Source organism: Mytilus californianus, unplaced genomic scaffold, assembly GCF_021869535.1.
Source record: "Mytilus californianus isolate M0D057914Y unplaced genomic scaffold, xbMytCali1.0.p SCAF_2, whole genome shotgun sequence".
Classification (NCBI taxonomy): domain Eukaryota; kingdom Metazoa; phylum Mollusca; class Bivalvia; order Mytilida; family Mytilidae; genus Mytilus; species Mytilus californianus.
In genome coordinates, this window is record NW_026262668.1 from 55333 (window position 1) to 69343 (window position 14011).

The following is a 14011-nucleotide window of genomic DNA, read 5'->3' on the forward strand; positions in this document are numbered from 1 at the left end:
TATGATATACAGCAACAAACGACAACCACTAAATTGCAAAATCCTGACTTGGATCAGGCACATATATAATGTTGCGGGGTTAAACATGTTTGGGGTCACCAAACCGTCTCCTACCTTTTAGCTTGTTCTCCTAAATATGCATGAAATATTTGCCACTGGAAATTAAGCATGCAACAATCAAACTTAAGTTTTTTGAAATGACTTGGGTAGGGCTATAAAGTGATTGTATGATGGTAGATTTAGTAATTATTTTGTTTAAGATTGAAGGGTGTGTTTGAATAGTCTTATCATGTATATTTTACAGTTGAGGAAGATAGAGCATCGGCTAGGAGATGTACACAGTTCTCCGGTGTATTTAAATGAGACAGGAAATCCAAGCGTTAGAAACTATAGTGCTCTCATGGAAAATTCAAACATCAACGAGTTTCCTTCAGGGGTAGGTCATTGTATGTTATAGAATATAGGAAACTTCCCTTAGACAAAGCTTGTTTTTATGCCCCCTCCGTAGCAGAGGGGCTTTAAGTTTTACCCTTGTCCGTCCGTACGTACGTCCCAAAATTGGTTTCCATTCTCTAACTTTAGTTTGCCTCAACCAAATGTTATGAAACTTATACAAAATGCTTATTACCATAAAACACAGATCAAGTTTGAATTTTGGTGGCGTCACTTTAACCGTTCTAGAGTTATGCCTCTTTACAAATGGAAAAATTGCTGAATTTTTCGTTTCCTTTCTCTAACTTTAGTTTGCCTCAACCAAATGTTATGAAACTTATACACAATGCTAATAACCACAAAATACAGATCAAATTTGAATTTTGGTGGTGTCACTTTTACTGTTCTAGAGTAAAGCCCCTTTACAAATGGAAAAATTGCTGAATTTTTCGTTTCCGTTTTCTAACTAAATTTTGCCTCAACCAAATTTTATGAAACTTATACACAATACTTATTACCACAAAACTCAGATCAAATTTGGGTAGCCTCACTATTACCATTCTTCAGTTATGTTCCTTTATAACTTTATTAGAACACGACTGCGAAATCGTGGGCATTTAGAGCATGTTGAAAGTATGTAAACTGATGTAGGATGAATTTTTGTAAAAGATTTTATGACTCGAGAATTTCAGGAAAGGTATCAAAAGTATCTTAAACATGTCAGTGTTCTCCCCAGGATTTTTGGATAGCACCAGGGTAACGCGTGTGGACTTCTTGGTGAAATATTTCATGTAATCAGTTGTCGCATCGCGTCGCTTAGCTCTAGTTACTGTAGTTTTTATGTCTCTTGTTTTGTTTTAACACTGTGGTACTGTGTTATGTAGACATTGATTCAGAAAATTATTGGTAAAAAAAGAAGTAAATAAAAAAAAACAGTTTGTATACTTTAATTTTTTTTTAAAATAAATAAATTATGATTCATAATAAAATATTCATCTGAATTTAAATTTAAATCTGTTATAAAATCCAAAATCAATAAAAATAAAATATCATTCAAAAGAGAACAAAAATGTTCAATTTAAAAAACTTTCTAGTTTCTAAAAAAAAAGTTGTTGTATGTGAAAGGATTCCTGTCATAAGAAGATATAAAATTAACAAGAACAATTGCAAATATTGTTTTATTATTTGAACCAGTTTCTATCTTAGATTTTAATAAAAAGAAATTTTTCATTAATTTTAGAACATTTTGCCGTAGATTTCATGTAAATATTAACCTTTCTTGTCTTTGGTGATAATCAAACATAGATACAGACTTAATACTGCCCTAAAATCTAAATCTTTATTTGTCATGAACCATTTAAAAAGAATTCCTAAATCTATAAATTTATCTTTGGTCTATAGATCTATAAGTAACCATATTCAATGTCAACAACTAAGTCTCCCTATTTTCCCGCCTAAATGACAGGAAGTAGATATAAATAGATTTAACATGTGCTTATGGATAAAATTTGCAAGATTACTTCTGTTATTCATTAATTATGGATATAGATATCCAGTTTGAAGGTACAGTCATGCATTTTATTTATAAAATATAATAGATTGCAATTAATTGTAAATAAACTTGAATATTCTACGTGAACTAACTGGGTCATGTGATATGTACAGACAGTTTGAAACCCGACTTTCATGCAATAACAATGTCATAATTGAAGATAATATTGGCCATGGTTTAATCAGAGACTTATAATACTATAATATAAGAATTGGGAAATGTATAGTTGTCCATTATACGTAATGAGCCACCATTATGATGTACAAAAAATGTTCCTATCGGGTCAAGACACTATTTGTGTACAAAGTATTTGCCGACTTGTCACAGGTCAGTGCTTGGGTGGAGAGTGAAGCCATGAAATAGTTATCTGTGATCATAACGTTATGATTGATTGATTGATTGTTGGTTGCTTAACGTCCAGTGGCAAATATTTCATGCATATTCAGGACGAGAACAAGTTCACAATAAATACAATAGGTAGGTTCTGTAATAGATTAAGGGATTAAGGTCGGAGAAATTTAGACTGCCACGGGAAATGAGGGTATATTGGATAGGGACAGAAATTTAGCCTTGCAACAGGTCACCTACGGACCCCCCCAAAGAGTTGTTGCAAGGGTTCTTAACGTGCAAAGAGCGTGGCACTCTCTTTACACGAGACATCGGATTTAACGTCCCCATTCTGACCGGACGTGGCTGCAAATTTGTACATCCCGCACAGCCAAACGGACGCCCCACTTTAGCACGGGTTTTACTGCCGGTCGGAGGAAGACCAATGGTGACCATACTTCTATTCCCCAGTCACCCTTGGGGGTCATAACGTTATGAACTCTTAATTAAAACACAAAAGAATCATGTTACAAGTGTTAATTACATCGATTAAATCCAATCAACAAGTAAACCTCATAAGGTAAATCGATCACGTGGTGTAAACAATCTGTGTTGAACTGGTTTGAACTGGTCAAATTTCACCTGGAATTTTATACCGCACGGAAAAGATTTAACAAGTCGTTTAAAACTTTACCGATTTACGATTTTTTAACAGAAAATTTTAGCACCACGGAGAAAAATTATACATCGCGGTAAGAACGATACCACCACGGTAAAAAAATATACATCGCGGGCCCGCTGTCCTTTAAGGGCCTGGGGAGAACACTGCATGTACTGATGTCAATATAACATTTTGAATTTTTCACCAGTTCAAAATATTGGATGTAAATCTAAAGAATGTCAACGCAAAGGTCAACTGTTTGTAGTAACATGAATGCACATTTTTTAGGAGGCGAGATGCTTTGTCATCATGCTTTTTGTTTCGTTGTGCAAAAGACAGAATAATCGATATGTGAACCTTTTCAATTTCAGTCACTCGAAACGGATTCTACTAATGAATTAGATTATTATGTGATATTTGCAAAAAAGATTGGAATTATGAATAGAGCCATAATAAAATACTCAATAAACAATGTGATTTGTGCACAAAACCGTCATATTTTACTGAAATGTGGAAATGGCTTCAGACTTAATAAGGTGTTATGTTTTAAGAAAGCAAATTAATTCTAATATGGGGTGCTTATTACGTCATATGAATAGAGCCATAATAAAATACTCAATAAACCACAACCACTATAAATCGACGACGTCACAATGCGATTTGTGCACAAAAACGTCATATATATTTTACTGAAATGGCGTCAGACTTTTCAGTGGGAAACTTTACTATATTAGAATCAAAATAAGTCATGCATTTCATAGATTTGCCGTTTTCATTTTCACATGGCCTGGGTCGTTATATTTGCTAATTTTTACATCAGATGACCGTGAGAGCATTACGTAACTTTCATGTTGGGATTGTAACCGATCTATAAACATGATAGATACGCGGACATTATTGAGTGCAAAATAACATTCCTTATCGCTTGTTATAAATTCATTTTTTCAATGGATACTCCTTAAAATATTTTTTTTAGAACATAAATTAATAATATGAAAATGTTTTGTCGTTAGAAATATCTATAATTAAAAAATCTTTTATATCTATGCACAGGTACAGAAAATGTGTGTTAACACATGCGGAAGAATATCTCAAGAACGTTTGCAATCTCCCATGCAGAGTTATCTGTCCTCACTCTCTCTCTGCACGGGAGATTGAAAGTTTGGCGGGAAAATATGAATGCCTACTCAAATCCAATCTATTAAAAAATCGAATTATTACAGAAGAGTGTCCACCATGCACTTGCACTGCACTATTATTAATATAGTAGAATAGAATGATATACAAATGGATGAAAATTATATATACATGTAACTGTAATATACAAATATTAATATAATATATAACAACAAACCAGAGTATACTGATTTGTATCACTTCAATATCATATTTATTATGGTGAGGTTGAATTCCCTGTCATTTATTTATCATCCATGCACGAACTTGTCTAAGAAAAAAAAATTATATCTGTACATTAACCTCACTTTCAGGTATAGAGATGTGATTTTTTTTCTGAGACAAGTGCTATTGACCATCCACAAGAACTTGCAGTACTTCAGTACTTTGATATCCTTTGCTTACGCTCGGGATAAAATTCCAATATAACGACCCAGGCCATGTGAAAATTTTCAACAAATCTATGACTTGCATGAATTATTTCTTAAATAAAACATGATTATATACCGGTTCCAGGGATCCCAAGAAATTGGATTTTTATCGCTTCCAGGGACCGAAGGAATGTTCGATACCGGTTCCTGTAGCTTAGGTACCCAAAACATTGTATGTAATCAAGTTTGGAATAAAGGGTTGTTTGTAAATTTACTAAAATTCTGTGTAATTTTAAACAGTCCTAAACAGAAGTCTTGTCTATGACGGAAACAATATCCGGACGCCTTTATTTTCGTTTTCCTCCCAAAATAACCCAAACGAAATAATCATAAGCGAGAATGACAAATGCGACTATGCATGGTACCTATAGGACACAGAGGCATGATGATTAATTTATTGTGGAAGGAAGGAAGCGACACACAAAATGAGGTCTTCTCATTTAATAGTATAGATATGATATGCCAGCGGGGGCATCATCTGTGTCCCATGGACACATTCCCCATTTATTTCATGTATGCAATAATTGGATGTACAAGCAAAAAAAAAAAAGTTGGAGAAAATTCAAATGTCAGTTTAGCTGGAGGTTTCTTATTTTCAATTTAATCATATTCTTGCAGATCTTTAAAAAGCGTGTTTCTCTAGTACGAAGTTTATTGAAACAATGTCAGAACTGAGACTGCCTTTTTTTAATTGCCCAAATTACTATGAAAGAGTTATCTTTCTTTAGAATAAGGTTATCTCTGTAAAATTTGACTATATCATCTTCTTTCTACAAATCCTGGTCTTATTAGATTGTTTTCTATCAACAATCAACCTCTAAGGACTTGGGATCCTCTGCTGATGTCAGTACGGTGGCAATCATTCATTTAACAGTACATTTTTTTATGCCCCCGCCATAAAATTTAAATAAATGGAAAAAATTGCTGAAATTGCCATTTCTGCACTCTAACTTTACTTTGCCACAACCAAATGTTCTGAAACTTATACACAAAGCTTATTACCACCAAACACCTCAGGAACAGGTGGAAATGTGCACTCGGTGCCGCCTTACCTCAGGGACAGGTGAAGATGACCCTCCTGAATTGATAGATAGTATATTTAAGATACTTGTATCTATTACTCAGATAGTCTAAATGGACCAAGTTTGTTACACAGGAGTTAATACTTTTATCAGGGCAGTACATTTATGAAAATATGTCGAGGAAATTTAACTTTAAAGCAAATGAATAAACATATGAAATAATGGTAATGTTTGATATAGGATGAAAAGTAATTTTACTTTATTGTTAGAGCATTGTGGTTAAAGTTTCCCTTACCACAAAGCATATATAAACTACAGACAATTCCATGTTTATTAAATTTAATAATTGAAAACCGTAGAAATTGATTGTATTGTGTTTAAAATAACTAAATTGACTTTATTCAATAAAATCTTTCACAAGGAAATAATGTACATTTTCTACAAATAATTACTTTATTTTACATCCAATTTATTGATATTTATTTTTCAAAATTTCTTTTACTGTTCGTTGCAAAATATTTGATGAAAATTAACTTATCTATTCTTATGAGTAATAAAAATTGCTTAGTACAAATTCTACTGAACAAAAATCAATGATTTTATTTTATAAAGTAACACAGAGTCAATTTTCTTAATACATTTTGTAAGTATACCCATACTTCATAAGATCATAAATTAGAGAGATTTTTTTCACTCCTTCATATATATAGATTTTAAATGTCTTGCTTATTTTCTAAATTGCTAGGAAACTTAGAGTTTTATGGATACTTTCTACGGTAAATTTAAGTAGGTTAGGTTTTACAGCAATACATTATATTACATAATAAATACACAGGAGTGTGAAAACAAGGCTGTCTTTTTGGCAAAATACACAAACGTCTCCTTTATATTTTACTTTGAAGTGAAAGGCTATGGTACACATTAAAATGTATTTTAAAATTCCTAACAAAGTAATAGTAGATTTTTCACTTCTTCCATAATTTTCTTCTTAAATTTCTAGCAATATCACCTACCATTGCTTTTCTTACCAGCTTTCATTAAGGTGTTAACTTGTGGATAGTGAACACAGGAAAACAGCTTTCATTGAGGTGTAACCTTTTCATCGTAGGTAGTGAACATTCGGTAATAAATGTTTATTAAGAGTACATGAATGATCATCTAGTCATCACATTTCGGCATAACTGCAGGATGCTATTTTTAGCATACTGTCATTGTGTACATAAGGAATATTTCCTCATAAGTGAAGTTGCTTATTTTCGTGTACTTTTCCCATCTTCCAACAGACAGGGAGTAATATAACTGCAAAATATATTGTTTGTACTGTTAGATGTTTGCAGTAGCTACCAATTAGAAAAAGCATATAAATATATACACAAAGGCAGATTATACATGCAAATGTATATTTTAGGCTGTTGTGGATAAATATGGAAGAAGCAATGTTATGAGAAACAGAGAAACAAGAAAAATCAGCAAAAAAGGTGAGTTTAGAATCAAAGATGCTTTATTTTGAGTGATACCACTTTCTTCTATCTCAAAAGTCATTAATTGTGGTTTTTTTTATGCTTCTCCTACATCAAGTACTGAGCGAGGCAAATGTAGGTAGTCTTTCCATAGATACATCCTTATCTGGTAAAGTTTTACATATACATGTTGGTTTAATTCTCAAAAAATTATTGTAATATATCCATGATAATTTACCAGGACAGTCCTGTTGTAAAGTAAAAAATTTTATCATCATATAATTGACTATGACCTACAATTCATGGTAGAGTGATTATAGTATTCTAATTAGATTAAATCAATGATAGGTCACCTCTTGCCCTGTATATCACATCACTGTTGAACTTCAATGAATTGAATCGATACATTAAGCTGGATATTTCCTAAGTGTAGAACATTCTTATAATGACAGGTTAATCCTTGATTAAAGAGAGAATTTTTTCTAAGAGACACCACAATGAACTTTGAACTCTGTTGTATAGTTGTCTCATTATTTTATATGAGAGATTTTAGCTGTTAGAAATTTATGTCTTTTGAAAGTTTCAAAGAGTATGCATTGTTGTATTGATGGGTTTTATCTTGATTGATTGGTTGTTGTTTGCCTAATGTCCAGTGGCAAATATCTCATGCATGTTCAGGACAAGTTTTATGTTTTTAAAAATTCTGTCAAACAGCAAATGTAACTAGGAAAGTATAGCACTTAATAAGGATATCAGTTATCAATTTGGGATTTCTTAAATTTTTCATGTGTTCGTATTTGTTTAGTGAAAAAGAAAAAGTGAAAGAAAGCTAAAATGAGGATGTTGTGTGAAAAGATTGACACACCGTATAAAGATATCCTGTTTATTATGAAACGGTTTCATACAAAAAAGTATTTTGAGCTTCAATTGTGTGAAACTTTATGTGGTAAACATCTTTTATTAAAAATAGTATTTGAGTCCTTTACAATTAATATCAGAAGATTTAATGATGTGATTCTATCAGTCATTTGTTAGTAAACTTGCTTATTTAGAAGATGTTGGTTAAGCCTCAAGGACACAGTAAGCTAACAACACAAAGAATTAAAAGACATCGCAAAGAATGACCAATAAAATGATCAAGGTTATTCCATTAGAATGGATGTGGGAAGTTAGGAAAGGACTTCAAAAATCCACCAACAAACAGCTTATTTTTTGGTGTAACTTTGTACAGGACCTTCAACCAATATGACCTACGACTCTTGTCCAAAAATAAAACATTCTATCCTTCCTCCCCATATTTATTTTAATGGAATAGCCCTTAGAATGCACTCTTTCTAATTTGAATTGTTTGACAAGTGTCCTTGTTGTTTGCCATGATACATAACTGAAGTAATAAATAAAATGTTGGTTACAGTCATACTGTAGCTAGATTTTCTGTTTTGATCCTAACTTACACAATGTAGTATACTGTGAAATAGTTATTATTTGTGGATTTAAGACATGAATTTAAATGTTCAACTACATGTAAGTACAAACCCATAGGCTTGTATGAAGACTTTGGCAAAAACCATGAAATTAAGTATTTATAAAAATACACTTTTTCCTCAATCCAAGAAAATTGATACCAACAAAAAATATATGAAACCACAGTATACATATATATGTTTGTAGTAATAGTAATTTTGTTTATTTTATGTGTTGAATATTCAGATGACGAGAATGAAGAATTTACTTCAGCTTCTAAAATGGAAGGAAAACGTGTAGATTTTAGAGACAAACAAGAACTAAGAGAAATTAACCCTGATGGCACATATACTGACTTGCCACCAGGGCAATATAATAATTTGACATTTCTCCGTCCTAATTCACCGCCTAATTCTGTACAGACAACACTCACTGACTCACGTGCTATCAGGGAAACCGAAATTAGATTTCTAAACGAGCCTACCTCACATACTCCACACGATCAAAGACGTGTTGGGACAGAGAATAGATTAACTCATGTCGATGTTATGGTGCCTGGTGCCTCCAAGTCTTCCGCCAAACATACTACGCATTATCAGGGGACCCTCTCCACTCCTCAGGAAAACAATAACGAAATAAAAACTGCTGAAACTGACAGACTATGGGAAACAGCTTCTACAGACTCCGCCCAGTCAGATGACGGTTCAATGAAACGAAAGTTTAAGAAGAGCATTAAAGATATTGGAGAAGGTAGGTTCATAAGTTAGTCAAACATTATTTTGGTTATGAAGAGGAAATTAAATATCTGTAAAGGGGGCCAGGAAGACTCCTTTACAGATTTAGTGTAACTTGGAAAAATGTTCTCAAACATACCTATGAATGTTCCCAAAGTGTTTTGAATAGATATATCATGTTCATAAGGTTTTTCTTGACAAAATTAGTACATGTAGTCAAAAGAACCAGCCACTAGGAGATGGAAATTTCATATCGAGACATTCACCATAAGTAACTCCTAGATTAAGATGTACTCAAACTTTGGACTTTCCTTTTTTTTTGTAATTTGTATTGAGTCAGTCTTTATTAAGAGCAATACAAGAAATTATCACTGTTCCCTGCTGGTTTAGCTGCCTATATTTACAATCAGGTTAGAAATGTTGTTTTACAAGTTTGACAAGGAGGAAGACTATAACATTTGTCAGTAATCATAAGACCTAAGTACTTGTCTATAGTTTGGCATTAGTATCACGCTGCTAGCAGTGTTGGATCATGTGTATCAAGTATGTAAATGTTTGCATAGGATAACAAAATTATTTACTACATTTTTTCAAACTTTGCTGGGGACTTATAGAAGCATCACCTCAGAGGTGAAACTCTCTTTATCAGTATTAGATCATGATTGAGTATGGATTATTGAGGAATTTCTTTGATAACACTACAACCGTACATGGCCTTCTTCGCTTTTTCAAACTGTTTAGAATTTATTACCTTATTCTGTAGTTATAAAAACCAATTCATTAAATAGAATGGATAAGTAATTGACGTTTTGATAAGTATAGGTAAATGTAGATTTGAAATTTACGTATGTTGATTGCGATTAATTGATAAATATTGTATCCCAGTTGCTAGAATGACTTTGTAACTAAGATTTTTTTAGGAGTTGTGGAAAAAATATTTTATTTCCACTTGGAAATTTCATGTTTTTTGGATTAGAAGGTTCCTGAAATTTGCAATAAATAATAAAATGTTGAGTAAGTAGAATAGGTTGACAGTTTCAAATATTGGAAATCAACAATTTTTTTAAATTAAGATGCCAAAGAGAAGAGGAAGAAAAATATGTAGCTTTAATTTAAAAAACACATTTATTGAAAATTAAATTGCTAATGCATTGGAAGTGAGTAAGTCCTAAGAAGTATCAAATATTTTGCAATGGTTTGTCGTTTAAAAGGACAGATTCAAATTTTTATTAAACAAAATCAAAACCCCTGTATATATTTATTATTCCTACACACTTATTTGCCCTTTAAATGAGAAGGCAATAGAATCACATAGAAAAGCTACGTGTGATAAAAGCGTGAATACAATTATTGTTGCATACACCAATGAAAGGTGCAGAGCAAAGGGATATATTTACAATAAAAATTGCTGTTTACATTGTGCATTCTAACGTCTTTTCCATTCTTCAACATTAAAGCAAATATGCATGTATTGAATTGATGAAAAGTGGGTTATAGATTGGTATAAAGTTTGTTTAAATGATGGTTGCTATACCCTAAACAAATATGTATTGACTTTAAAGACAAACTAGAGAATTAATTTTTTGTCAGATTTTTCTGTAGTAAAGACATAAGGTATATTACAAAGTGGATTATTATGGCAATGCAATGGTGTAGCTTGACTTAATTACCAAAGAAATAGGGATGAGTTTTAATAAATATTGTATTTGGATGCCATTGGGGGTAAGATATTGCAATTCAAACATTCAATCCGATTGGCTGAATTTATGGAATTCAGATCAACATTTTTTAGGTCCTTTTTTAAAGAAACATTATGATACGTACATCCACTTGTGTAAGATGTGTCAGACCTTAGGATCAAAGCATGGGCTATCTGCCTCTCAGAGAATTTGATTTACATTAAGGAAGGTTTCTTTTAGTTAAATGTTTGATCAAAACTCAGAAGAAAACCTTTTATTGTAAAAAATGTACAATGTATTTACAGACCTTCATTTAACGATAATTTACCTCTTACAAAATAACCATTTTTATTGTATAAACATAAGAGTTGCTTTTGAATTTATGGTACCTGCACACAAAACACAATTTTTTCTTTTTTAAGAATAATTCTGCTTTCTTAAATAAAATATATTACCACTGACTGTTAAAACTGATATAGTCTACGCTATAAAAGAGAAGGTTTTGAAAAAATGATGTAACATGAAAAATGATTCAAATTGTAAGGGGTGGGAGAAATTTTTTTAAATGAATAAATGGGCCTGGTTAGAACTGAATAAAGAAATTTGCACAAGACAGAAATTTTTGCACTGAAAAAAATAAGCATGCGTAGCAACAGATGAAAATAAATGATCAATCTGAAAAAATCCTCCTGCCCCCCCACCCCCTATCCTAAAATACCAAATGGTCATCCCTTAGAGAAGAAGGTTGTTTGATCTTACAGGTCTGTGCTATTCAAAAACATTAGTATAACAGAAATGTACTTAATAAAATCTATTTAAAGAATGTCATAACGAAATACAATGCTAGTATATAGTAGCCATTGTTGTTCAACAGGTTTTAAGGCTAAGAAGATTAGGCCATATTCTTCTCTTGATAGAAATGTTATAATACTAACAAGCTGGACACTTCAGTTATAAGTTAGATGAAAAGGTCAGGAATTAAAAATTGAGGGACATTATGGGATTATTTAAGGTGATGAAAGGAAAGTTTTATAAAATAAAAACTTGATGTTACTTTCTCATTGTTTGGTATCCGGTAGATAGTTGTCAAATTGGTAGTCATACCTCATCTTATGTTCATATTAAGATATGAGGGTTAGAAACTCTCGATACTAATTCAGTTATATAGTAAAAATACTTAATAAAAACACTGTTACGCTTAATTAAAAATACAGTTAAAAATGGATAAATGAAAATGAAGGGGACCTCCAAAGCGTAATTCTGTTTGTTTAAAATAAAATGTAAAATAGCTCACAAAGACTTGTTGACTTTTAAATTGATCACATTAACTTGAACCTTAGTTTGGTGTCTTTTAGAAAGTTATTTATAGCTTAGGTCTGTCTGAGAAACACTACTAAAAGTCAACAGTAGTATGTACTAACTTGTAAAAAAGATAAAATGATTATTTTGCTTTCAATGGAATGACAAAAAAAATTAACGTGATATGATTTTGTAGAATTCTATTTGCTCCATTAAAAGGACCCATTTCCAAGGAGAATTAATTGAAAAGCAGAATTATTAAATTGGTATTGACTTATCCCACTTATTTTGCAAAAAAAAAAAGCCCTGAAAAAAGACTTCAAATTTCCAAGTCTCAAAGTATTTAGATTAATCGCTCGTCAACCAAAGTTATAATTTTGCAGAGGCTGGTAATTAAAAAAGAAATAGTGGACTTTTCCATAGAATTTGTAAAGAATGACTCCAACCAAAAAGTTTATTTTGCAAACCAGAAATTGATTTTAAATTTATAAATGTAAACAAGTTATTTATAAATCTGTATGATAGTTTTATGAACTGTCGCTTGGTAGCTACTGCTGTGGTACTGTTAAGGGTTGTCAATTCATTTAAAATCATTCGATCAAAACCTAGTACTTGAGTACTTAATGATATAAATTACTGTGGATTCATTTATTTTCGTGGGTATCAATTTTCGTGGATTGTGGAAAACTTGCATTTACGTGTATATTTGATTTTGTGGTTTTGCCAATCTCTGCATATAAAGCCTATAGAACATTTGCTATTCGTTTAACATTTAAATTCGTGGTTCACCTGTACCCACGAAACCCACGAAAAGTGGTATCCAACGAATAATAATGACTCCACAGTATATATATTTTGACTTTTAATTTTTCAGTTTATAAATTATGTAACTAGTTTAAAACTAATGTTGCAACTCCTTGACTGTTTATGGTTTTTGTCCTATTAAATTTAGGTAATTATTCTCTCAAATAGTTTGAATTTTTACTCTCCCAAACTTACCTTCTGGAGCAAACAGATGAGGGTTACTTATTAGTTATTAATCATGTATTACCCATGCCTTGAAATTCTTGTGTGTTTATCTAAGATATAGACAAACCATGCATTAATGTGTTTAAGGAAATGAACATTTCCTAATAGTATGTCGAATTATGTTTAGAAATACACAAAATCAGGTTTGCACATAATATAATTTTTCATGGATCTACAAAAATTTGTAACAATGAAAATAAATGAATCTACAGTATTCCTGAAAGATTTATGTGTCTTGAACACTTAAGTCAGTATCATATGTTTATTTATTCTTTTCCTGGCACTTATATGGCACCTTTACACAATAGATCTATGAATCAGCTTTAGTTCCCAAAAAGGTGATAACTGTATCAAATTGTTTTAGAGTTAGTTGAATGCTTACCGAAAGAAATCTCTGGAAAGGTCTGTAGTACAAGAAATTACTATTGATTCATCATTTTCATTGATATAGATTTTGGTAGTTAAAAAAAGTTATTTTGAGGGCCTTGGTTTAGTCATCGGATTTTAGTTCATATGTTCCCGCTAACCAGGAAGTCCATGAAAATTGGTATCTCATGAATATTCATGTAACCATAGTAGAGTATAGTGCTATTCAACAAGAAGGTTGCTATATTTACTAATGCAATTATCAAACAACCTAATTATAGGTAAACACTGTCATCCATGTTCTGGATTAACCCTTTCTACATGTTCATAGTTTCAATTTTGATCATTTAGGAATTAAAATGAGGATGCAGTCTGATTG

At 31.7% G+C, this 14011-nt stretch overlaps 1 protein-coding gene across 27 annotated transcripts in view; it reads left to right on the forward strand.

Annotated features, from left to right (window-relative positions):
- LOC127729023 (centrosome-associated protein 350-like) overlaps positions 1 to 14011 on the forward strand; it is a 149361-nt gene that overhangs the window by 32695 nt on the left and 102655 nt on the right. For all 27 annotated transcript variants that reach the window (XM_052236595.1, XM_052236597.1, XM_052236598.1 and 24 more), the window contains 3 exons: positions 305 to 436; positions 7010 to 7079; positions 8772 to 9275. In XM_052236595.1, coding sequence (XP_052092555.1) covers positions 305 to 436; positions 7010 to 7079; positions 8772 to 9275 — 706 coding nt within the window. The remainder of the gene's footprint in view (positions 1 to 304; positions 437 to 7009; positions 7080 to 8771; positions 9276 to 14011) is intronic.